At 46.4% G+C, this 27,312-nt stretch overlaps 1 protein-coding gene across 6 annotated transcripts in view; it reads right to left on the bottom strand.

Annotated features, from left to right (window-relative positions):
• sdk2a (sidekick cell adhesion molecule 2a) overlaps positions 1-27,312 on the bottom strand; it is an 84,877-nt gene that overhangs the window by 23,072 nt on the left and 34,493 nt on the right. For 4 of the 6 annotated variants that reach the window (XM_034592597.1, XM_034592600.1, XM_034592599.1 and 1 more), the window contains exons 2-15: positions 16,008-16,170; positions 13,349-13,455; positions 12,867-13,014; positions 9,835-9,968; positions 6,171-6,282; positions 5,529-5,719; positions 5,183-5,266; positions 4,865-5,059; positions 4,269-4,385; positions 3,854-4,021; positions 2,924-3,026; positions 1,937-2,113; positions 1,537-1,673; positions 685-832 (exon numbers count right to left, since the gene is read on the bottom strand). In XM_034592597.1, the coding sequence (XP_034448488.1) occupies positions 685-832; positions 1,537-1,673; positions 1,937-2,113; positions 2,924-3,026; positions 3,854-4,021; positions 4,269-4,385; positions 4,865-5,059; positions 5,183-5,266; positions 5,529-5,719; positions 6,171-6,282; positions 9,835-9,968; positions 12,867-13,014; positions 13,349-13,455; positions 16,008-16,170 (1,984 nt within the window). The remainder of the gene's footprint in view (positions 1-684; positions 833-1,536; positions 1,674-1,936; positions 2,114-2,923; positions 3,027-3,853; positions 4,022-4,268; positions 4,386-4,864; positions 5,060-5,182; positions 5,267-5,528; positions 5,720-6,170; positions 6,283-9,834; positions 9,969-12,866; positions 13,015-13,348; positions 13,456-16,007; positions 16,171-27,312) is intronic. The other 2 variants (XM_034592598.1, XM_034592603.1) reach the window with 1 other exon arrangement.

Genomic DNA, 27,312 nt, shown 5'->3' with positions numbered 1-27,312 from the left:
TCTCACTGACACTCAGTCACCCTCCTGCGGTGCACTCTTGTCTGGGCACATTCGCACAGAACTCAGCTCTGCAAATGAGTGTGCGGTGCGAAAAAGGTGCATGGTGGGTTAGGGGTGCACAGCTCCACGCTGCAGGAATAAAAGCAGCAAATTGGTGGCGCCGACGGGGCGTGGACAGGTGAACTGTGGTGACCTAAGAACACGTGCGAGATTGGGTGTGGGGTGCGTCTGTTTGGTTACGACCGCTTCGTCTTACCAGCCCAAAGAATTCACTTGAGATTTGAGTCCATGTGGATCTCTGCCTCTTTCAAGCCTCTCTGTATTCTACTGGCGAAGTACAGCCGAGACAGTTAATAGCAGGGAGAGAGATGAAGCTGGGTCAGCACACGAATCAAGTCTTCACAAAGTGCAATTTCAGCTCATTCACAGTTTTATCTTGAAAACGGCCTGTCCCGGAAAAAACTGGCTCGTCTCTCCCTTACACCCACAGGAGTGAAAGCCAAAAAGTGGACTTAACAGGAAATAATCAGGGGATTTTTTTCTATTAAGCTGCCAAGACGAGGGGCGGATGAGCGGCTCGTTCGGCAACTGCGAAGGGCCCACAAAGTGCAGCGCTGTTCTCGCGGCCGGTAGACTACCAGCAGCGTTTTACATTTTCTGTGGATGCACAGCAACAATGCCCACCGGTCAGTCTCCTTGCTGAACTGGCCCCTGCCCACGTCGTTGACGGCGCACAGGCGGAACTGGTACGAGCGCGCTGGGATGAGGCCACCAACGGTAACCCCAGTGGACTCTGGCTCGATGTTGGCCAGCAGCACCGTCCAAGGCGCATCTGAGACGGAGAGGAAAAAACAAACACACGCACATACAAAAAGAGCTGTGAGCAAAAAACAAGCAGTCAGTTTATGACCTTGTGTGAGAACATGTTTCTTGAGAATAATCTCTCCACAAACTCATATTTGAATGTCATTCCTGACTATCGTGGCACACCATTGTTTCATTTTCCGTAATAATATTGCCGCCACACTGATAAAAACAGGTAATTTATTTTGTACACTCCCTCTCTAAATATCAGATTGAAATTCAATTATCCACAAAAACAGATCCCATCTGCATCTTCGGATTCATTTTCCTCTTAATGAGCTGTCACCCTCTCTGTTAGCTTGAGCTTCGGTGAGAAATGGTTGAACGATTCACTCTCCACGGGTGAGAGCATTCACATTTCTTTGATTTTTATCAAGCGAAAGGAAGATAAGAGCATTGGACATCAACACAATTTGGTTCCCCTGATCATTCGCGGGGAAGGTGAGGCAATTGAGTTTTACTGATTGCAGAAGGCAAGAGAGGACGCAAGGGCCAATTTCAGAAAACAATGGAAGTGTAATATAATAAGAGGGGTAGGAAATGAGAGCTTCTGGGTAACATTATTAAAGCAACAATATTGCCTTTAAAATGACTAACAAGAAACAATAAAATGCGTCATTTTTTTTGCGTTGACTGTGCCACTGCTTAGACAATGATCTCCAAACCACTCACTGTTTTCTGAGACTTCCAGGATGTAGCGGATGAGGGGGCTGTTTCCATCAAAGGCCGCGGCCCACGTGAGGTTGATAGCCCTCTTCTCTGTGACACTCAAAATCGCTATTGGGTTTTCTGGAGCGTGGGGCAGTTGCCTGCAGGAGCACATACAAGTGTAAGAGAGGGACAAAATGAAAAAGGCAAATAGAATCAGACAAGAGAGGCAGCGAATAACAGAATTAAACCGCCAAACTAAGAGCCCTGCATTGTAAATATTAGCTTGATGGATCGTGGCGAGGAGAACAGCAATAAACCACAACGGTGACGAAAACAATCCATCAATCACATCACGGTCAGATGTAAATAAGAGGAAGACAAACGCAAACAGCGAGATAAGAGATGTGGAAAACATGCAGACCTGACTCTGAGGTGGGCGCTGCGGGAGTCGTTGCCACCCACTGAGGTCACCCTGCAGATGTATGTCCCGATGTCGCCCGACCACGTCTGGGAGATGTGCAGGGTCCCGTCGGGCTCCAGCCGCAGGCGGGGCGACGTGTTCACGTCAATCACCGTGCCGCTCTTCTCCCATACATACCTAGAGGTGTTTACACGTGTATGTCAGTGTGGCGCACGCACTCACTCACACGTGAACGTCGTGTATCTCTGAGTGTTTGCGTCAGATCACACAGCAAAACACGGAGGGTGTTGACACAGATGATAAAGTCTTTTGAGGCTGATAGCAAAGTGATCAGAATCTGAGAACCGTCTCTCTCTGTCACACACACACGGTTCCAAAACCTTTTCCTCCACGCATTTCTCATTTCCCTGTCACAAACAACCCCCCACCCCCCCCCCCCCCCCACCCCCGTCCACATGCACATATGCATGCACACACTCGGAGCGCCTGTGATTAATTGCAACTTTTTTCGGGCTCTCCAGCTAATCTCCTCTGTGTTGCGTTTAATTAAAGGCGCTGTCTGAAGTTATTACGCTGTTTACATATTCATCTGTTTACCCCGCGATCTGATCAATGCCGTGGGCCCACAGGTGACAGGCACTCTAATCACTGGGCTCCATAGACGCCGTTCCAGTCCCCTCTGAGACAGATGCATGTACGCACACTCTATCATGCTCAAGGCTGTCTGAAGAGGGGGGGGTGGAGAGAAGTGATGGGCTAATTCCTCAATCTGACTATGAGAGTTTCAATATCTTCCCATAGGAGTTGGTAAAAGGGTGGAAAAACACAACGAGGTCTCTTGCAGATTTCAGGGGCGAACCGCGCGCAGCAATGATGTCTGAGACCAAAACAAATACGTGATCCTCTCCTTGTAATTGTTAAAAAAAAGAAAAGAAAAGAAAAAAAACGATAAATTCAAACAGCTGTGTGGGTGGATGTCAGCATTACCTGATGGTGACACTGGAATCATGGGTCACGCCGCAGGTCATCACGGCCTTGGTCCCTTTGATGACACTTTGGTCTTGTGGCGGTTTCGTGATGCGAGTTCGTGCTGAGAAACACAAACACAGGGTTTTTTTGTTCAGCTTTTCTGTATTTGAACCGCACTCTGAGGACAGATTGCCAGACTGGGTCTCGTCTTTCACCGAATGTCTTTCTGAAAAAAGGGTGAATCATGCAGTGTCTGCAATCGTTGGAGTATTTTGCGAGGTGTTCAAGGACTGGTAATGTGAATTATATATGAATCATTCTACTATGTGGTAGACAACGGACTCCAGGAGCCAGACATGTTAACACATCGACAAGTAAACAAGTTACTGGATCAAAAGCAGTTGGTTGAGGAGCAGGGTCTCTAATCCCCTTTAAACGGAAATATATCCAGTCATAAACAGTCCTTTCCCTCATCCATTCATCCTACTCACCTCATCCTTCTCTCATCCCTATCCTCATCAATTCATCCTCCCTCCCTAATCCATCCATCCTCTTTCCCTCATCCATTCATCATCCTTCAATCATAACTACCCCTCATCCTCTCATCCTCCTTCCCTCATCCATTCATCCTCCTCTCTTCCCTCCTTCCCTTACATCCTTTCATCCTCTTTTCCCCTCCTTCACTCATCCATTCTTCTTCAGTTTGGTGCATAACCTCTTGTATGCCTCCCTCTAAGTATGGGGTGAGGAGTAATAAGCTCATGTGGAAAGATGCCTAAAACTGAACACCCCGCATGTCAGATACACCTTCCCTCAACATCCATTATATCAATTTCCATTCAAACCTTATATTATTATGTGCTAGGTAAAGGTAAAAGGTAAAAAAAAAAAAGACACAAAACTAAGAATAATACTTGAATAATATCCGGCGAGTGTCCAGTTTCTCACCCCAGACCAAGAGGTCGGCCGAAGCCTCATCAATGCCTCTGGAGTTGCTGGCCATGCACGTGTAGGTGCCGGCGTCAGACAGGTGGGAGGGACTGATTAGCAGGCTGCCCGACTCCAGCAGGGTGAACCTGGGCAGCTGGACCGAGCCACTGGCCAAGACACGTTCACCTGCGCGGACGGGCGGAAGTGATTGATGGTGTGGGACGGAGGACAGGAGGGAGGCAGAGAGAAAGAGAGATTAGGGTATTGGAGAAATGTCAGGGAAAACAAAACAGGAGGGGAAGCAGCAAAGCTGAAGAAGAGAAGCTCGCTTGGATAAAAAAATGCATATTCTGAATTCCGTCGTTTGACAAGACCGAACGCAGGATAATGAACCACTCCCCCACAGAACCTCCTGCTGTTAGAGCCCACGCACCTTTCTGCCAGGTGATGGCTGGCCGTGGGGCTCCCGAGGTCTCACAGTGCAGGATGACTGACATGCTGTCAATCACGGCGCTGTCAGAGGGACCGGCGGTGATATTGGGAGCGATGCCTAAGAGGGGAGGGGGGTCAGCCACACACACACACAAAGAGAAAACACACAGGGAGAAACAAGATCAGGTAAGACAGAGGTGATAATGAGCGACATTAAACAGCCTTCCACCTAATAAAGCAGACGGCAGCTGAGAGCTTAATAGACTTGACAAAAGGGGCGGCTGTCAGGTCTCATTCTCAGGGACAGCTCTGGGAATCTGACAAGGCGCCTCCGTCTCCCCGCTTTCTCCTGCACATTCTCTGATTCATAAATAGCCAATAATGGCCCAAGCATCCAAGGTGGCAAATCTGTCACAGCGAAGAGATACACAGATAGAAGGGTGTAGGAGGCAAGACAGAGGGAGGGAGAAAAGAGGATTAGAGACGAACAGAGGAGCGGATTTAAGAAAAAAAAAGAAAAAAGGGGAGCGGGGAGGATGAGCAGAATTAAGCAGCCGACGTGCAGATAGCTTTGAACATTTTTCAAGCGGGACATACTAGTAACAGCTAGGTAGGTGTTCGTCTGGATCTCCCCCGCGAGATTGCGAGCAAAACACTGGAACATCCCGGTGTCATCTGGCAGGAGACCGTTGATCTGGAGACTGCCTCCCACCAGCACCCTGTACCTGGGGATCTTCACCGGGCTGATGGGCACCGCATCTTTATACCACACAATGTCTGGCTGAGGTGTGCCTGCAGAGGGAGGAGAGAGGATTTATTTTCTTCCCCTTGTTATCGTGACCCCTTTTGGTCCCTTCATTCTGTTTTTGCGCTGTCTTGCATTAGCACGCGAAAAAACAAACAGACATCACTAACCTCTCGCCTGACAGGGGATATCCACCACCTTCTCCATCTCCGCGCTGATGTGACTCGGTGGCTCTTTGACAAACAGAGGGAACTCTGTTGGGAAGACAGAGATATTGTTCTGTTAAAGCTTTTCAAAACAACTCACAAATCATTGGGCGCTGTTTTATCTTGACCCTTCTCTGATAAATGAGCATTTGAACCCCTCTAGATAGCAGCGTCAACTCAGCGGCTGAAATAAAACATGATTGCAAAATGTTCTTTCGACACGGGGGTTGTCACGCTGATGCAATATTTGGGTAATTGGGGCTCAGCTGCTCCATTCGAGGGTAAAAAACGTGAGCTGCGGGTTATTTACCAAGAACATGCAGGAAGGCCCCGGCGGTGACGGAGGGGACGCTGCTGCTGCGGAGTGATGCCTCACACTCGTAGTAACCGCTGTCGACGACCGCGGGCAGACTGATGACCAACCTGCGGCCAAAGTCTCGGATCCCCGTGCTGACCACCGCCCCGTTTTTCCTCCAAGTGATGCTCATTTTGACGAGTGGTCTGGAGGAGAGAGAAAAGTTGAAAAGACGAAAAAAAAAAAAAGAAGGAAAAGAGAGCAAGAGATAGGGAGCGTGGTTTTTAATACAGATTCATATTCTGTTTCAAGGTTAGAAAGCATTGAGGGAGCAATGGGATACATCTGTCATTCTGATTAAGTCTTTGAATTGGAGATAATAGTCAGAACCCAGGACTGGGATTGCGCGAGATAGGGAGAAGAGAGTGAAGCCTTGAATCAAAGGGAAGAATGGAGGAGAGGTACAAAATGAGAGATGTACAAAACACGCTGCTATCATGTTCAAACAAAAGATTTCAAGACTCATTTAAATCGCAAAATATCGCATTTGGAGGTGAGGGAAGGTGGAGGCGTACTGATTATGTGTGCACGTCTCTATTTGCATTTTTTTCTCCCTCGGTGTCCACAAGTGTCGGGCATGAAAATGTATAAATTTACCTGGCATTGGCAACACACTCCATGACGACTTCGTTTCTCCCCACTGTTACACTGGTGTTCCTCGGGGGGATGATGACGGTGGGAGCGATGGGGTCTACTGGTCCCCCGACGTCTATCACGCGCAGAAATACACAGAAGCAGGAAAAAGTTGAGAAATGAAAACCTATATGCAGACCTCAGATTAAAGCGGCGCATCTGCCTGATATAGCCGACTGAGCCGTGGCTATTACATCACACACGGAGACTGACAATCTGTCACTGTAGCCAGCGTGCTGTCAGCCGACTATCAACACCCCTGTCTTTACTTTTAAAACCGGCTCCTCGTGCACACGGCGTTTCCCTCAGCACAGTATTAGCCCAGGTGTTAGAAGCCATTATATAGCATAATTGAGACAAACACAAAAGGCGATTAAATGCAGCACCATCACTCACTGGTTCCACGGAGCCTCCAGCCAGCCATCGATTCACTGCCCTCAATCAGTGATCTCTCTCTGAATCTGATCTCATTTTTCCACACCTCCCCAGTCTACAGCTATGGGCCTGTGCACTTGTATGTGTTTGAGTGATTGCGTGTTTATGGTGTGTTCCGTGTGAGTGTGTGTGTGTGTGTGCTGTGCGGATGTGCAAATAAGGTTTGTTTGTGAAAGTTTTTTTTCTTTTTTTCTCCCCTGCTTAATAGTGTCCCTAATCTAGTTTTTATCATCACTATTGTCACTTTGTGCCACCTCATTGTGAATCACGCCCTCACAAATCCCCACACACACGTTTCTGTGGGATCTCAGCAGTGTAATGACAAAGCGTGCTCCACAAACACTGCATGAATGTAGGAGCAGGCCCCCTGATGGGTTACTGCTGTGCGGGTCCGCCGCCCATTTGATTGCTTCATTCAATCATGATGTCGAACTCATCACGATTGTATACGTTTCAATACATTGGATAATTCGCTGTAACAATTTACCTTGTGAAATGTGATTTTTTTTTAATGGCTTCAATAAAATAGGTTGATATATAAGTTAATAAAAATCGGTTTAAAGCTTAACTTTGAGTACAAATGTCCACAGTAGTGCATGTTTTTAAAAGTCAAAGGCAACCAGAAGCTAATTGTATTCAAATGTAGTTATTCTGAAAGTATACTGGACTAATACAGATGCTTTTACCTGTGATTGTACAGCTTTATGCGGTTAAGGGAGGAAAACGGGGGAAAATGGGTAAACACCCAAACACAGATTTAAAACACAATTCCTTAACAAACAGCAAATTTTCTGATTTAAAAGAGCTGAGCTGTGTTTCATCTCAGACACACACAACACATCCCTGTTAATCTCTTTCATCGCGGTGGCACAAGCGTCATGTTGAGGGTGTTATTGACATCAGTATTAATTAGCATCGCAAAGACCAATCAATCCATGTAGAACAGCTTCTTGCTTTCAAGTCATCAGAAGAGTCCCAAAAAAGGAAAAAAAGAAAAAGAAGAAATCAAACAGGCTGCAATGATCGGCTTAAGTCCGAGGGATTTATGAGGAAAGAAAAAAAAAAATCTAACTCACTTGGGTTAGAAGTTATTGGCTAAAATGTAAAATTACAGTTTCTATGGAATTTTTCTTCTCCCAATTAATGGGTGAGATAAAGTGGAAAGTTTGATGGGTGCGGGTGTTATGGTCTCTGAGAGTCTGATACATTCAGAGGTCAAGAAGTAAACAAGGAGAGAAGAAGCAGAAGAAGGAGAAGAAATGATCGAGTGAGAAGAGGAGGAGATGAAGGATAAGCAAAGCAGTTATGGGCCAATAACTGGTAATGGCATAAACAGGACATAACATATAATTAATTCATGAATCATTCATGAATAATTCATGGCGGATTTATTGATTGAAATCGTTGATGCAATCATGTTGAAATTGTGAAGAGAAATACGTGGTGGCTGCGGTTCTCCCTCATGCTTATATTACATATTTATATCAGTTCGGTGTCCATGTGTCTTACAGATTTGTGTGAATGTACAATATTGTCTACGTTCGCCAGCTTCACACAAGGAAAAAAATCCATTTGACTTGTCAGAGAACTCATTTTATTTTCCAGTAGACATGATTGGTTCCTTGGCAGACACTAATTAATGCATTGCAGTTCATAAACCCTCATTGTCGAGAATACCTCAAGTGTGTAATCTTCTAATTAAATGGGAAAAGTAAACAACGTGGTGACCTGCATAGCAAATTCGCGCGACTAATATCACCGCATTGTTGACATCTGTCTGTGTCCAAAGACATTTGTAAACCCCAGTCAACTGTAGTGCATTTCACACTCTGAGGAATAAAACAGAGAGCGACAAAAACCACACAAACCCCAAAAAACATCTGCCCACTTGGAGTGTTCCCCGCCGTCGGTTTGCCTTTTTACTATTAGGGTTTAACTCCGTCTCATTTGTATGCTCCCTTTGGAACGAGATGCTCCTGCCACTGCATATTTTTCCTGCCTTGTCTCCGCAGAATTGCTAAAATGAACAAATGCAGCTGTAAAAAACCTTATTGACTTTCAGATGCAAAATGCAGTTGCGCGATCCGCAAGGTCAGATTCGGTGATATTCAGTGATATCTGGTCCCTGCAGACTGCTGCGTCATGCGTACTGAGCACTGAATTACAAACACAGTATTAACGACATGATGAGCAGACGCCGGAACGAGCGGGAAGCTGATATTAAAAAGTGAGCGGCTCCACGGCTAACAGGTTAAAATCCTTGTGAGATTGTCAGAAGCCACCAGCACATAAATAATACAAATCATAAGGGATCCGCTGATATCTTTTGTGAGGGGATGATTTATAAAATGTTATCATAAATATTATCCACAGAGCAACTTAGAAAATAAACTACATTTTCGGGACTCCTTTAATTGGCTGGTGTTTGTGTGCAGACAACGGCTGATTTGTTTGGATGAAAGTGAGCAGCAGCGGGGGGGACGATTTGTGTGACTGCGTGCGGATGAAAGGTGACAGCAGGCGACGGGACGCCGAAGCGTCAGGTTTGGCGGAACACTAATGTTTTGACACGTAACCGTGCTTGCTCGAGCGACGGCAAACTCCATTTGAAGTCGTGCGCAACTCTGCTCGTGAGTGAGGCCGACCTTCGAGTCTGACGTGTTTGTGCGGTGCAGGGTGGGGGTGGGGGGTGCGTATGCGTTTAATCGCTCCCCCGTTTGTCGGTGTCATTTTCATAAATCTGCTTTTTTTGCGAGGAGCGATTACAGCGAAGGTCCTCTTTATGGGCCTGCACATGCAGCCACACAGAGGGGAGCAGCCGGAGCTCCACCTACAACGCACCTTATGACTGTAATTCACTGCTTGAGCCAGAGGTTAGAGGGGCACTGCAGAACAAGAGGACGGCTGTTGTGCTGTAGGTAATGTGTATGATTAAGTCTGCAGAGAGAGACGTGAAAAGAAAGAAGAGGCCGGCCAGTGGAGGGCGCTATCTCTGTGTCTGCTGTCTAATGCTTGACCGACCTGTTGTGTTGACTGAGTGCTGTGGCCTTGAGCTAAAAGAATAATAAGGAATTCTTTCTTTTTTTTCCTTTAACAACATTTTCATGTGGAAAAGCCTTTCAACGCAATCTGACACAAACAATGAGCTGCGTCCTGAGTGTGTGAATGTGTGTGTACGTGTGTGTTTACTTACTCTCCACTGTGAGTGTGATGGGCAGACTGGTTTTGTTCTCGCCGTTCTTGTCATTAACCGCCTGGGCGTAGTAGCGTCCAGCATCAGGGGCGACCGTGGACAGGATGACCAGTGTGTTGTCCAACGTGATGGCACTGAGCACATATTCACACATGCAAGCGTTAGTTAAGCATACGTTTAAGGGACCCAGCATTGATGTTCATTGACGTTATTCTCATGGAGCTGACTTAAACTCAACTTTCCCCTAATCAGGACAAAAACAGCTTAACGTTGCTTTGAATATAGTTAAATCAAACTAGGGGGGGGGGGGGGGGGGGGGGGGTCACACATTGGCCTCCCAATTAAACGGACATCCCCCGTCAACTTGTGTGCTTTCAACAAAACATTTGTCCCCATACACCTACACACACACACTGCATCGTGCACACACATGCATTCGCTAACAAGCATGCAGACACTCTCGTATCATTAAACGGTGCGTAGTTGTTTCTCACAGTCAATAAATCCTGAGGGTAAACCACGGACACACAGACACACACGCACATACTCATAAATTATGTCTGAAACGAAGCACACAAAACAATTTTTATGAGCACTTCCATCTACAAGGTACCACATTGTCTTGAAGGAATAGTTGAGGATTTATCTCGCTGTTGTGCACCGACTGTTCCTGCAGTACAGGAGGAGAACGACGAGTTCACAGCCATTTTAATTACCGTGTAAACTCTGGGGGCTACGATAGGTTAGGCTGCTCTGGTGAGATACCATAGGCCAGCCCCCGAGTGCTTGACCACGGAAGCTCATTTGACTTTTGTGTTGGGAAAGAGTTTCAGTATATATCTGTGAAGATTCCATGTCATCCAGGTCACGGTATCTTCTTCTTTCTTATTGAAAAAAACACAAGCAAGAAACACAAGCAATCCAGTTGCCTGTGTTCACCTTCTGAAGTCTCTGTTAATGAAGACATGTAAACTGTGCCTACGAAAACATGGTGCAACACATATCTACATATTTTAGATATATTTGTCGGATGCTAAAAGGGTAAGAAAAACATATATAGTTTTACTTAATTAACCCCTCAAACTCCTTATAATCGTTGTATCAGCCGAGTGTTCTAGTAGATATAGACTGTATATAAAGATGGATGACATGACAGCTCCCCCCCTAAAGTGAAGCCAAAGCGCCCCTGATCTCCACCTGGTGGCTGGCTGCAGTATAGGTCATAAATCCAGCCTCATCTATATTAATAGATGGGACATGGACCAAACAAATAAGTAAACATCGAGTAAAATTTGATCAAAGACAGTTTCTGTAGTTTTAGGTAGTTCTTATCACAGTGGTATGTATGGAGTGTTCATTTTTCCAGTAAGTTTTGTTTAATTAGTTATTAAAATGGGGTGACACATCATGATTGACAGCTGAGACTGACAAGTGATTGGTCGAGCTTGTGTATCTGCGAGACATTGACTACCACAGCTCCTTTCACAGCATTTGGAGCCAGGATATTTTGGCTTCATTTCTGAACAGTGGGAGAGGCCTCATCCATCGTTAAATACAGTCTATGTGTTAGATCTGCGAAGTCTTGTTCGCTTGCAATAGACCTTTGCACATTAATCGCCTTCATAGTAACTATTAAGCTCCACAATTTACGAGACAAAATGTGGAAAAACACACGTATTCAAAAAGCAGCAATTAGTAAAACATGTGCAGCTATCACTATGAAATGCTTTATCTTACTTGCAGTGGCTCAGCAGCCTTGAGACTCTGCCGAACGCTGGTCGGCTGATGGTCTTGAACGTTTGAAAGGGCCCCATTAAATGAGAGCTGACGCTAAACATGCAGCCAGATTAGGCTTTTTGTATCTGCCAGCATCTGTCTGATGGCTGCAGGATAAACAGACACTCTCCTGCACAATTAGGAGTCGAATCAACAGACACTTAATACAAACACGCAAACAGCAGTGATACGCACACGGCAGCGGATATCAGTGCAGCCTGACACAAAGTGAGCAAACAAGTGGTTTGAGTGTCCTGTCAATGCCTCTCAATTCTCCGAGGGCGAAGCCTCAGCGCCTCATTCCTGATAAGAAACACGCTGCATAGTAACCAGCGTCTAGAATCGGTCGAACACTCATTGACAGGGTGTGAGATTTGTTTTCCCTTGCAGCTTCCTTCAGTGCTTGTACCGGGCTTCGGGAGCCCTGCAGGCAGAGGAGACATGCACCAATCTGTTCTTCAAGCAAGAGCATGGCAAGTCAGGGCAGAAGTCTTCATGTCAGCTACAACATAGAGCTCGCTGCTGAATAATAAATGGGGAGGTGGTTCCTGAGGAGTTGTGGACTGCCTTCCTCTATTTGTCGGTATGGTGCAATTAATCTCAGGTGATTTCCTTCACAGTGTCTCTTCAGGAAAATTGCATATCTGAGCAAGCATGAATCCAATGAAGGGGAAAAGAAAAGGCAACCACACGCACACACTCAGAGTCGGAGCACAGCCTATACTGAAATACAGTAACACCCCACAGAACTCCCATCATGTACAAACGGCCTCACGCAGCTTCTTTCCACATGCGGCACACACACCCTCTCACACTCAAATCCACGCAGGGGTGAACGCTGTCAGTCAAACACATCATCAATTGAGGCCTTTTGTCCAATTTTGTCTAATTGGTTCCCCTGCTGCTTGCCTTAGCTCTACCCTTCAATCATTCTGCCTGCAAAGTCAATAGGGGCGATATAATAACCCGCTTTATCACTGAGAGGTGATTCAATGATGAACACGGGGCTGGCGCCAACATCGGATCATCAGCTATTCTGCTCAACTTCACTCATGGTGTGTGTGTGTGTGTGTGTGTGGGGGGGGGTATCGGAGAAAATCTGTGCGCAGTATTGAACTTCTTCGAACTCTGTGAAGTGCAAGGTTTTCTGCTTCAGCGGCTCATATAAGAGAGCACATGCTCGGCTACGCGCAGAAACACTGGAGTCGCTCGCTGCTCGAACCAAACAAACCGAGCCGAGGTGAAGGGGGACTTACATTCGGCTGCTGGAGGGAATCTTACGCCCGTCTCTGAACCAGGTGATCTGTGGCTTGGGGAAGCTGTGAATCTGCGGCACGTGGATGAGAGCCCCCTCACCCTGGGAAACCGTTTGAGACCTCTCACCCTCCACAAAACTGCCCATATCTAGTGGACACAAAGAGAGTGTGAGGGAGAGAGAGAGAGAGAGAGAGAGAGAGAGAGAGAGAGAGAGAGAGAGAGAGAGAGAGAGAGAGAGAGAGAGAGAGAGAAACAAAGAAAGTGAGTTAAAATGAAAAATTTATGGTCCAAGAGAAAACAAGCCGAACAAAGAAGACGACAAAAGAACTATTGCCATTATTACCACGCAATGTACCACTTTCAAAAAAACTGACCTCTTTTATTCAGAGTGACTCATCCGCATACTGTGCATGACAAGCATTTCACAAAAACAGTGTTCTCCCCTCGCCTTTCGGATGTAAGGAAAGAGACCACCACTTACAGGCAACCTGCACTTCGGTGCTGCACTGCATTATTGCACCCACTCGGTTTCTCACAATGCAGCGGTAGCGGCCAGCGTGTGATCGGTCCAGTGAGGGCATCAGGTACCTGATGGGCACAAACAACACAGACATCCATTAGTCATCATCAGCATGAAGGACGGTGACATTTGTCATCTTGTCGCTGTCGTCCCTCCACGCTCAAGATGGTAAATGAATCGAGATGTTTCACCGGGCACCTGAACAACATCTTAAATGGCATTGCACTTAGCTATGAGACATAAAAGCTCTAAATAAGCAGTAAAACAGTGTAATTTGCTGCTGTTGTCACACTGGAAAGTATGCAGTGAACTCAAAGAAAGGTCATTTGGAGGCAGAAAGTGGAGTCCCTGACTGGCAGGGCTTACAAAACCCCATTGTTGTCTTGTGTCTTCACTCAGTTGAATAAAATCATATGAGCACCTCTCACACGTTGGTCCTCGGCAGTCATAGCTACATCTCTCCACTGACGTGCATTCATGTTAAATGGTGCGTGTGAAATGCAAGCGAGATAACCCCAGAGCTGAGCCCCCTTTAATTGGTTTGCTACAGCCACTTAGGAGTGTGGAGTCTGCCCCTGCCATGTTCCCTCTGCGCTGCAATTCGGGTATGTGAGAGTGTGTGTGAGTGTGTAGTGTTGGGGGCTGAGTGGGGAGGAGTGATGGTGGTGGTGGGGTTCGGGGGGAAAGGGGAGAGGGGGGGGGAAGGGGGGGGGTCTGATTAAATGGATTCCAGTTCTCCTCTTTGATCAGGGCTGGTGAAGAATAACAAGCAGTGGGCTGGCCTGCAAGGCAGACCCAGAGACTAAGCCACGTGAGAGCACAGCCAAATGCTGAAGAAAGAAGGAGAAGAAGAAGAAGAAGAAGAAGAAGATGAAGATGAAGGGAAGAGACCATGTGAGAGAGGGAAACAGACAGACAGGGGAAAGGAAGGTGTGAGGGGAGGTATAGCCACTGGTTGCACTCAGGCAATGCCACCTGAGACGGACTGTCCACTTCCCTGTTCATACCTGACATTGAGGGCATTTTCACAATTGAAAGTCTGGTCCGGACCAAGGTTTATGTATTCCTTAAAATGATCAAATTTGATCTGGTTAGTACTGATTTCACTGAAAAAATTAAAATCCTCGACGTTCAAACATTATTTCCTCTGAGGCAAAGACTACAAGCGATCCTGCCAGCTGCTTGTACTTCTTCTACTTCTGTTGTGCACTGCTGTCTGCTGACTTCCTGCATTTGGTCCGAAAGTCCAAACTATCCCCAAACATTTTTTTCAAACTGCAAACAAACCAAACTATGGTTCATTTGATCCAGACTGAGACCACCTCTTTTGGTCCGGACCATGAGTTAGTTGGGTGGTATCCAAGTACTAATGCAATACTAGACTCTTCCTCTCGCCCCCAACTTATGACTGACTGTTTAGGTGACATGTGGCCGTGCAACCGGGCTTGGTTAGGTTGGAGACTGTGTTAGCAATAAACTACAAGCATTCTGGAATCTCCAGCTAAAGTGTGTCTGTGAGTTTTGAGTTGTTATTTTCCAAGCTCCTTACTTCCACCCACACAGACCTAAACTGTCATAGGGTGAATGTGGATGTGTCCTGGGCCCCAACGAAAGACCACCTCCTCCCTCTGTGTAAGCAGCTGTACTTATTAACAAACACAAGTTGCACAAATATGGTAAGCCGGCTTTATACATGACTTCTGAACAATTTGAAAAGCCTATAGAATACCAATGGTGCTTTGGGTTGCCTTGAACCTGACAAGGAATAGAACTGGTCTGAAGTGTTTTCATTTCTTGTTCTTTTAATTTCTAGCAGATGAGACACAGAGAGTGCATCGCTCCGTTCTGCTGTTTCAAAACAGCAATGCATCGGTCTTAGCAAACGGAAATGGACATGCATGTTTATTTGCATACAGAGCGGGAAGGTAAGATCTAATCACAAGTGGCGATTCTAGACACATACAGAAACGCATTAAGGCCTTGGAGCAGTCCACTTGTGATTGGATCGTCCAAGATGCATGTCAGGTATGAACAGAGCCCTCGGAGGAAACATCAGACTTTCAAGCTTAGAGTACATATACGAATGGGCAGAGAAAACTGATGCATATATGCACATGCACGCACGCACGCACGCACGCACACACACACACACACACACACACACACACACACACACACACACACACAAAGACCTCGTTAGCACAGGCTCGAGATTTCTCACGACCACATTCGGCGCTCTTATCAGAACTCTTAAGCATTGTGTTTACAAGCTGATGTAATAAAAATTGTGAAACAGCATCTTAATGCTAACAGAGGAAAGTAGCCCCAAGTATCTGCCTACACCATCTATGAATGTTGAATGCAGTGTGAGTTACAAATAGGAATAAATCTGACAATCCCCTAAACACAAGATGTTACGTCTTCAGGGAGACGTGCAGCCAAATCAGTCCTGAATAAATCCATAAAAATGAGCCTGTAATATGAATAAAAATGAACAATCGAGCTATTGTGTACAATTAAATTCCGCTAAAATGTCCTTATGTAGTAAGCTAATTATAGTTCGAAGAATTACACAAAAAAAACCTAATAGAATCAGGGTGGGCAGGGTTTCGTTGCTTACCTGTATTCCAAGGAGAAACGTGTGAGTTCAGACCCATTGTAGATCCATTTGAATTCCAGGGGCCAGCTGCCCTCCGCCATGCAGGTCAGGACCAGGCGGTTCCCCTCCAGGTGAACCTGTGTCTGAGGAGGCTCCATCTTAAAATAAGGTGGGACGTCATCTACTGAGAAGGGGAAGGAAGAAAGAAAGAGAGAAACGAAATGAGTGAGAGGGGTTAACTGGTAAAAAGGCAGTGATTCAGTAACCACTGTGAGCAGACACACAACACAATTCCCGCAATTCACAGGAAATGAGGACTCCGAACAAGCTATTTTCATTTTTCTTCTGCACTGATTGGGAACTTGAAGGTCAACAGAAAAGCCTGCCAAAAAGCACAAGGAATAAGTTGTTACTGCAAAAGCAACTTACTCTTTTATTTCAAATTGAAATGTGCTGGCAAAGAGGTAGAGTAGCAATTTGTGCAGCAGAAGAAGTGTAAATGAACACTTCCGTACCTCTAGATCAGTAAAATAGGATGAGGGAGAGAGAAAGGGAGGTGGATGGAAGGGAGAGGGGGGTGATAGACAGAAAGCATGGGGAGAAAAATACAAGATTGCATACACACACAAACACACACACACACAAACAAAAAAGAGTGCAAGCAAATAGGAAGAAGAGAGAGTGAGAAACTAGGAAGCCATGGGGGGTGGGGGTGGCGGGGGCTGCTTTAGAAAACACAAAGTCTTCCAGCCTTAAACCTCCTTCTCTGACAGGATGAGTTATGCTCTGTGCCTCCCTTCATTTATCTTTATAGTTCCCTAATGCAGCCAGATTATACAGGGCCCATCCGCAACGCTGCACAGAGCCAGCGCAGCCAAAGAAAGCCTTTAAGGTGATACACAAGGTCCAGGCCCGAGCTCAGAGACAAAGTGCTTTCATTTGAGCTGATGAAAAAGGCATGATCAGACCTATTGATCTGTCTGCCTCGCCAGCCATGGGCGACGCTGAGCCGATTGTGCCCGTGTTAGTGGCGGGCTAATTAAAGTCTGTATTAATAGTTGCAGTAAGCCTCCAAGGCCTGGAGCATGCCTGGTTGTAGCTCCACCGCACCACTGACTCACTCTCATGGCTGATTACTGGAGCCTCCCTCTCTCTCTCTCACGCGCGCGCTCTCTCCACAACCCTACGCAAGTTCCCACCCAAGATTTATGGTTGTAAATGCAGAAGATGGTGTGGTGGAAGTGGGCGAATAGAAGGGCGGCCTCGCCGAGCAGGGAAGGGGGTGGGGGGGATGAAGAAAACTGAAACCGATTGAAACTGTAAATAAAGGAATGACTATAAATCTCACACATCATCCGCGCACTTTGTAGACACGCACAGCCACAGATAACAAGACACATGCACACCAGCACGCACAATACCCCTCCGAAAGCTGCAGCTTCCTGTCACCCACAAACACACAACTCATAAAAAGGAGGCAAACAAACAGCCATCTCATCGCTTTCTGTTTCCAAAACCAGCCCTTGGATGTTTCCCCTTTGGTAACAATAGTACTCCACTCGCTGGCTAATCTGTTCTTTCTACCATCCTCGCGTGAACTTCTCCAGAACAAACACTGTCTGTCAAACCTAACAGGCCCTTGAAACTGATCCCAGTCTGAGCCCAAATGGAGGAGCCATCCCTATTTTCCCCAGGCGCTACAGCAGGAGTGGAGTAGTGGCTTCGCTGTAATTCCATCCGCGAGAAAATGCAGTCATACTTCACAAACGCACACGTACACACACACACACACACACACACACTCGGTCCCAAGGCATTCACTTATGCCTGCACAAATTCACATGGGCAACACCCAACCACTTCCAGCGTGTTCGGGGGCCTCGGTGGATCTGTGCACTCAGAAATGTGGCCACATCAACAAGCGGCCATTAGAGACCTCCGCATGCCAAATCCTGACTTATCGTTTGAGAAAAGGAATATGTATAACACCAAGTTACCACTGTGTTATGGTGGTACAGGGAATTGAGCGCGCTTTAATCACCGCTCTGGATACCTGCTGCTTGTGGGTTTCGCATTTGCTTCGCGGTGCAAGTTGAGTTGAGGCGTGATTATGAATCCCTGAACTCTGGCTGCGCGCGCCACTTGTAACCAATTTCACATTCAGGCAGAAGTGTGTGTTTTCATTAACAGAGGCAGGACTGACTTGCAATTCCTCAAGACCAGGGGAGAAGTTCAATGACCACTGACCGCAAAGAAGTCTCATACTGCTGCAGGAAGATGGTACCAATTTCTTTGCATAATCGGCTCTAGAACACATTGAGTTCGCAACAGAGAAACCTCCTGTCTGACTCTCAATCACACCGAACACTGCTGATACACGGTGTGTGGCGGCGGTGGCTGCATCATTTGAATTGTTTCCCTCCTCTGTTTTCTTTGTGTGTGCATCAGCCACTGCAAATTAATACGAGTAATGTGTCTGCACATGCATAAAGGTCAAAGTGGGAACATCCTTGTCTACTCTTTGCAGTGAAATATTACATCTATGTACATACAGTATTAATGCTCAATTAATTTGTCCAGAATGAGCAGTTGTGATGACACAGCGTGAACAAGTGTGCTGCTGTTGCTAAGGCTCAGTATTACCAGTGCTGATCTGATCCATGGTTTGTCTCCCGTTTCATCTCCTTCTATCACTGTGACTTCACGGAACATATTACACACACGCATGTTTACAGGCACACATGCCTGTCGAAGCAAAATCAAAGAAGTCCGGTACAAAATGGGGCTATGGACTCAACAGGGAACATTTGTCTCTACCTGGAACTGCGTGGCTGCACAATGTCAAGGTAAAATTTTACGTTTTTTTATTGAAGATACCAGCATGGGAGGAAGGGGGAGAAAACAAACAGCACTGGCCAAGAAGAACAGTCTCTTCCTCCATGCCAGTAATGAAAGAAGGAGCAACGGTGCGTTTGGCAGTCGCATGGCATCGCCTGCCGCAGGCTCCAAATCCAGATGGAGGGCTAGAGGACAGTCCTTCTGGACCAGGGCTTCCTGCAGCACCACGGGCGGAAATAAAAGTGAACCGAAGCAGGTCAGCTGATCTAGGGAAGACCGAAAGCTGGCATGGGAAGACCAGGTGGGCTTTAATGTGACTGCTGTGCAGAGCAGCTGTCCCCAGCAGCCGGGCTGCACCACCACAGCTCATTCACCGCAGATATAAAAACACCTTATTCTAACCTGACAGCTGAGGTTGAATGGTGGCATGGCTCCAGCCGGGTTCCCTGCTGCATACACAGAATTTTAATGGTTTTGAGACAAAGACCACAGGCACTGGGGCAGCTTTGTAAACCAAGGCCCATTGTGCTCCCCATTGCATCCATGCTGGCAGGCAATCACACAGACTGCGTTCGCACTCGACTTTTGTCACATATTCCTCTTTCTTGCTTATTTTATGCTGCACCTCCTTACCTCTGCTTGACTCCAGCAGCAGGGAGCTCTTGCTGCCCCCCCCGTTTAATCCTCAGACTCCTGCGTTAGAGACAACGCTCCACATCCCAGCTGGCACACGATACAACTGATATCCAGTGATAAAGGGGAGACCCTGGCTTTTGAAACATTTGGAGGTCCCCTCTCTTGTTATCCACTCCCACTCTATCCCCATTATCACTCACTCTAACCTTGCTATCTATCCATTTGCTCCAGCACTCTTTCTCTTCCTAGACACGCGCGCGCACATATGCACATAACTTCCCTGCTCCATCGACCACCTCCACTTCACCTCCTGGTGCATCATGTCATCCAGGGAAATTTAGAGCTGTCATTTAGCCTCTTCAATTGGACTTTAACATGTGAGATGGGTTATGGTTAGCCTCTTTTATGGGGGTTATGCAACAGTCATGGCACTGACCTTGGCCTAGTAATGCGTTGTAAAAGGGTGTGTGTTGGGGGGGAGGCTGGTGAAGGGGGGGGGTAAAAGCATCTTTAAAGCTGATGAAACACCTCCCTTAGGGACGCACACATGCACAACAAGCAAACACACTCATACTAGGTTACCTTTTACAACCCATTTGTTGCTTTGCAAGCTGAGATGAGGATGTTCGAGCCATGACACGGGGATCTCTGAATACATAAAATGCACACACAAACACCCACAAATATTCACACCTCTCCCTCGTGGAAAACGGTCCGTGCTGAAGGTCACTTTGATCTATCACTCTGTCACAAGATGCTGTCACCGTGACAACAGCCACCTCGCCGATTTACACTCTATCATTTAGGCGAGTCAGAAAGCAGGTGGACCCGGAAGGAGGGATTAAGAAAGAGGCTGAATGAGAGGAGACAGAGGAGCAGTTACAGTGAAACAGATGGTGGGAGAAATGCAGGGGCTGATGCTGAGAACAAAGAGAGATTGAGAAGTGATGTAGAGGCAGGGTGAGGTGAGGGACTGAGAGGTGGAGAAAGAAAAATGAAAAGAGAGAGGGGGCTGTCCTCCAACACGAGGCAGCAAGGTGAAGCGACCCATTACAGCGGAAGCCAAACAAGCAGCTCAGGAAAGGAAGACAGGCCGGGGAGATGGAGAGCCTCCATCTAATCCACATTCATTTCAAGAAATGGCCCGTGTGGCATCTGCATGCTGCAGGTGAGCGCCAGTCCATCACTCCCCGATGCCCCCCCCCCCACCCCCTCACTTCCCTCTCGTATTTACAGCCTCTAAATCATGCTCGTCCAACATCCAGTGGGACTTTGCACTTTATAAGATCCCTCCGTATCTAAGGTGTGACAATATAGACTTCATGGCCCATGTGCCATGCTTTTAAAAAGCGCACAGAGTCATACAGTCATGCTCACTGCTCAGAGGGAGAGATGAAATAGTAATATGGATTCCCATGTAAAGCTGTCAAAAATGATGATGCATCTGCTTTGATGTTGCGGGAAAAGTCCCCAGGTTGCTGCCGATGAAGTACCGCCGGCATCCCAGCTGTGTTTAGTGGATTGTCACGGGTTAATTGATGTGTAATTGATGTGTAATTGATGTGATTAATTGAGGTGTAATGTACCGCGGTGACGTTCCTGTGATCCCACTTGCTGCAGGGGGCCTTTGTGTGTGCGCACGTGTGTGTGTTTGTGTTTAGGTGTGCCCGCTGTGTGTCTATCTGATGCTACGGCAACGCAATTAGAAGCAGTAGCATCCAACCAACAAATGGAGATTTAATTAGGAGCGAAGACAGAGCGGGAGGCCAGTCAATGGGCAGTAGATTGAATTATCTGGACACAAACTCCAGCGGGCAGCGCAGACAAATTCACAGTCGCACACATACCCAAACACACACACACCATCTCTGTTTGGAATCCCTCCCTGTTTGCCTCGCTTCTCTGCTCTGCCTGTCTCAAACTATCTTTCTCTTTTTGATTCACTCACATTTCTTCTCCTCCTGTCCTAAGTTTCGTCTTTTCTCTTTCCCCCGACCACAACAACAGTTTCCTCTCTGTTGTGGCACTCAATAGTTTTCATACTCTCTCCCCCTGCCCTTTCATCAGTTGTCATCTGTCTCTCTCACACTTTCCCCTCCACATCCCTTCCTTCTGAGCTTTCTGCCGAGCGGTCTCTCCATCTTTTCCGGTCCCTGCATCGCTCCTCCTAGTCTCCCCCCGTCCCTTCGCCCCGCTCGCTCCTTCTCTTTAGCACTCTCTTTCTGAGTCACTCGCAGTATATTGTATGGTGCACCGAGGGACGTGTCTGTGATATCCAGGAGCCTAATTAGCAAGTCCAGCTCCTGGCAGAGAACACGGCATGCAGAGGGGCACAGGCGCGAGGCCTGGCGTCAATTAATGAGACCTCACACACCCACAGCCACCATTACACGCCCACTGCAGCATCGAGTCTCTAGTCAGCTCAGCCTTGTCCTGTGAACAGTGGGGAAACCACATCTGAACAACTGAAACTAGATGTAAGGAAGTTGTGTTTTTAATCACCAAGGGATAGTCATAGCTGCGCAAACGATAAAGCAGGGGTTCTTGTCTGACTTTTGTGGCACTCAAATAAGATTTATGTCTTGCGGCAGCAAGCTGTGGCACCAACAGATCGCTGCTTCGATTCAGAAACACTGTGGCAATTTCTCACTTTCTAAGGACACGAAATATGAAAGGGTTCTTTTCTCCAAGAAGTGAGGTTTGGTGAGCTCTTATGGGTAGAACACAATGGGAAAGGATCTATAGGCTTTCCACACGTTGAGGTGTGTGTGTGTGTGTGTGTGTGTGTGTGTATGATAGACATCACAGTATCATTTCCCAGGTGTGACAGACAGCTTGGATTTGGAGGAAGAAGAAGAGGTTTTCATGTGCCAGATCACATACACGTCTCTCTCCCACTTTCCTTTTTTCTATTTCACAGGGGAGAAGGGAGACGGTAGCCGGTGGAGGGAGAAAATAGGTACAAAATTTCACTTGATCTTTGTGAGAGCTAATTGACATTGTAAAAAAAAAAAGAAGAAAGTAACACAAAACAGATAAACGACAGTAAGCGGAATAAATAGCAAATGAAAAAAACAAAACAATGAGAGCAGCATCGGGAATAGGAGGCGGGCGGCTTTTTCTCAAGGCATGAGAAGGTTGGGAATAGGCCTAAGTGAATTTAGAAAGTAGGGCAAAGATTAATGGAGGAAAATAAACAAATGCGCTGAAATGTGAATTCCACGGGGCCCCGGGTCATTAGAGTTAATACTGCGCGCGATGCCATCTGCCTTGATTGTTTACACTAGGCTGGATAATTAGAGGCTAATTAGTAGATGGTATGGTGGGGAAACATTACTTCACACGCATTGAGATGGAGATGATCAGATGCACCTGCAATGCTGCGCTGCATGCCTGTCCATCCTGGGACCTCGGTGGGATTCTCCATGAAGATGTATCTATCACACAGGGTCTGGATTTAATTGCTTGATGCACCAGACGGAATCGGGATCTTTCCTTTCCCACCATTGACGTAGAGATAGAGCTGTACTTCTATACTTTTGTGAGAATCATCTTTGCTCTTGACGTTTTAAAAAAAAACCCTGTTGTTAAGGAAGTTTTCTGGAAGCTGGTGAAAGGAGAACTCAGGCAGCAGCTGATGTCTTATGCAGACGGTTTTAATGTAGACTTGATGCATCAAGGAGACCAGAAGGTGGAACAATGTACAAACGTCAACAGAGTAACAGGAGCAATTGTCACCCCCAAGTCTCACGAGGTCTTCCACAGCATCTTCTTCTACTTGCGTCACCCATTCCGACAGCACATCCATGAATGGCCAGAACTGCTGTCACTCTCTATGTAGGTGTTCGCATCCTATTAGACAGTAAAGTCTAGTATATGCATTCCTGAATCACATTGTGTCCTTACGTCTTGCCAGTGACAAAATACACAAAGCAGTTAAAGTCGGTGAGAGTTGAAGTTGGTGCCTCTCTGTCTGGCGCACCTGAGTTAGATATAAAAGTCCCCGATCGTAGACACTACAATGTACTGTTTGTTGGCCCTTTATCTATAACCTGACCCTGAGTACTGCTAAGAGAGAGAAGGGAGTATCTGTGGAATTTAGACAGGCACTATTCTCCTGTACAGTAGTAGTACGGTCAAAAATTCCTCAACACCTGTGTGCTCCCTTTTCTCCTTTCTCCACTGTAGGGTGTGCAGGTGCAGGTGTTTCCCTCTATGCGCATGAGAGTGCGTGGATGCCCTCATCTTTGTGTGTTTGCGACTGGTTGTCTTTTTAGATACCGACACCAGAATACTATCGGGCAAAATGCATGGTCTCCAACTGCCGTGTCCCATCCGTGCCCACCACCCCCCACGGTCGATCCCTTTGAATCTCTGAATTTGGAGAGATACCAGCGGCATGCTAATAATGTTTTGCTAGGTGCGAGGTATCGGGCCGCCTGCCGTTGTAATATATGCGTGCGGAATGGCTGGTGATTGTGATTCTTATCAGTGTGGCAGAGTGCATAGGCGCCAAGCAGTGAGTGGCAGGGGCTGGCAGTAAATGCTAATGGCAGAGAGCAGCTGACAGAGAAAAGAATTATTATATCCCTTCATTACATTTACGCGGCCAGCCTGTCTGTCGGCCTCTTTTCCTCTGGGCCCAGACGTGACTAGCAATCAGTGTTGGCAGAGCTTTATTTACCTATTCTGCATAAGACGGACACCTTCTTCTGGTGTCAATGCAGCGTATGTTCTTTTTTAAAAAATATATATTTGGGCGAGGATCAGGATTGCAGGATCATCACCTTTGTAAGCAGGGCAGCCGGCAGGAGCACAGAGTCCCTGTTCCTAATGTGGCCCTCTGGAGTGTGAGAGCTGACAGAATGGAGCCTGTCACATAACTGCCTCTCTCCACTACATTACAGAGAGGCCCTCTGACCACTATTTTCTCCCATCATCCATGTTTGAGCACCAAGTCCTGCTCGCTGATGGCGTGATAGCCGCCCCCATCACCCTAAAAACCACTTCCTTTATAGAACCTCAAAGCTGCCGACCTCCTCTCCAACATCCCACCAGGCCACGTCTCTGACCTCCACGGCACCCACACAGACAGGACTCCTTTTGTCTGTTACTCTGAAGTACACTATGTGACGACATGGCACTGACACAGATCTGACATTATGCTAATGGTAGCGTTTTGGGTGGTCCTTACACGACTTCACACCACAATGGTCATCTCGATTATAATGGCTGTGCTCGCTCCACATGATCCTTTACAAATGCTTGTAGTGCGAGAAACACAACTTGTTAAAACCGGGTGTGCCTAATGACGTCCTACGCGAATGCTATGAAATCAGGCACGCTTGAGAGTTGAAAAATATAATGATTACACACTTATTCTGACGGACCACACCAAAACATTTTGAACGTTATTCTTAGTAATCTCAAAATATCAAATTGGAAAATCTCTCATACAATACAGTTGTTTCATATCGGCCACTTAATCACCCTTCTCCCTTCTGTCATCTCTGTTGTTCCTGATTAATGTAACACGTCCACGTTTCGGCTTTTAAAGATTGTGATCTAAAAATTGCAAGCTGCCTTACAAGAAAACCATACGCCTTGATAATCAATACCTATCATAACACTGGCACAACTGCGGGCTGGAGTCCTGGGCCAAAAATGCTATCTAATATATGAGGTTAATCATGTTTTCCTAATTATTTTCTTAAGCTTGCACTCAAGCTAACATTGCTCCCGGTGTTGCTGCAGTGGTGTTGGCATGGGTCCTGCTTTGTTCCATTTGAATTGGATTTAAAAAATCTTGCTAAAAGGGAAAAAATCCACCCCACCCACTCCTGGATTCAAACCTTTAACTCTCCACACCCCCGCCCCAACAGGCCTGTTTCATATGCAGAAGAACGTGGAGTATATGGAAAAGTGTAAGTAAAGTAAAAACCAAGGTTAGCTCTATTTTCTGACACAGTCTTATACATATGCAAGAGCTCTTTATGTAAAAAAAAAAAAGAAAATGGAATTACAACCACAGCAATTTTAGTCTTCACACAATGTCAGGTATATCCTGGAGGTTATCGTTAGAAATTACATAAATTTAAATAAGAACAGCATCGCCAATCACGTTAATGTATTCCGAGAGCGATTTTTTTCTCTGCTGTGTTATTGAAATGTTCCCACCACTGCTCTTACACATCGATGTGAAAAAAAAACATGTTGGTGATTCTTTGAACTTTCTCCGCTTGGAAGGACCTACAAAGTGGTGGTATTGACTGCTGTTGGCTGCAATCACGCGTTGAAATATGTGCAAACGATCATAATGTAACTGGCGCCCAAGCAACAGCATGAGTGATTTGAAGGCTTAATGCGGTCCTCCACGCCACATGGAGTTATAGCCTGTGATTTGCATCATAAACGTCTGTTAAATTTCCACTTTTGGAAATGAATATCACTAAATGACAACCTGACTGGGAGCCAAATGGAGGGGGGGTGGGATTGACGCTTTTTTTTTCACGTTTGAATTTTCCACCCATGATGGGACCTAATTCCTTATTACTACATCTATAAGCCGTGCATAAATACACATCAAATAGCGTTTTTTTTCTCTTCTATCCAGCCTCATAATCCCTGGATAATCTTCATCTACAATATGAGCAGCGCTAAATTGGAGGGAAGATTCACAAATGAACATATTTACATCAGTCCCATTAGTGAGACACTGAGGAGATGCTGCGCCGAGATCTGCCGCTGCTTTGAAATGCCTGTAGGCACTTAAGAATTTTATTAGAAGCACTTTAACGCTCACCATGTCATGGTAAGTAATGTGCTTTAATACACATATAATGCAATGGATTACAACTCTGGATATTAATAAATCGTCTGTTTTATTTATTGCTGCTCTTTTACCAGGGAGAGTAAATGACATGTTTAATCTCTGTCATGGATTTGAGGGTTTTGCGCTTTCCTGCATGTATGCAAATGTGTGTGTGTGTGTGTGTGTGTGTGTGTGTGTGTGTGTGTATGCAAAATCACTGTTACTGCAAGGTCGAGTCTTGTACACTCATGTCTTTTTTGTGTACAGTAGCTGTTTACTTCTGTCTTCACATGTGAGACCGCATTTATAATTACTCATATGCGAGTACCCGCTTCTAAATGTGTGTCAATGTGTCTCTCTGGTGAGTTGATCCGTGTATATTTGAATTCTTCATCAGATTAAAGGGGCGCGCATGTACTCCATAGTCCCGTAATGACAGGCAGATCAAAGCTCATCATGTTCCTAGTTGAGTAGAGGGGGATCATTAGCGATAGGTCAACACGGCATCATTAGCCGGCACGCTACCCGCGCTGCATGTTTACTATGCCGCGCGTCTTACTGTATGTGTGCGTGTACCTGTGGTGCACCAACCGTGTGTGTGGGTGTGTGTGTGCGATCATCAAATGCATCCATACTGCTCTTTGATCTCCGCACAGTGTGTGGGAAGAACACAGGTCTCTCCTGTGGCCCATTTCCCCACAGACAAATGCTGCTCCAGTGGTGAGAGCTAGCCTCATCTATTGTGGCTCCTGCCTCCATCAACTCACTTTCCATCTATTACGACCCAACAGGCTGATCTTCATGGCTGAAGCTCATTGTAAAACCCTCGCCCTGCTCATTCAATAGGCTCTGGAGGGCTCTGACAATGACCAATTCACTCATGACTATTATTCATCACAAAACCTTTCCAGCTCTCCAATAGAATCCACCACCCACCTTTCTTACTCTGTTTGGTATGCTGTAACAATCCATCACTTCCAAATGTTGTGTTGAGCGTACCATGCACTCGCAAACGCACACACAAACACACACACACACACA

This window comes from Hippoglossus hippoglossus, chromosome 8, assembly GCF_009819705.1.
Source record: "Hippoglossus hippoglossus isolate fHipHip1 chromosome 8, fHipHip1.pri, whole genome shotgun sequence".
Lineage (NCBI taxonomy): Eukaryota > Metazoa > Chordata > Actinopteri > Pleuronectiformes > Pleuronectidae > Hippoglossus > Hippoglossus hippoglossus.
This window is presented reverse-complemented; position numbering and strand designations above follow the sequence as displayed.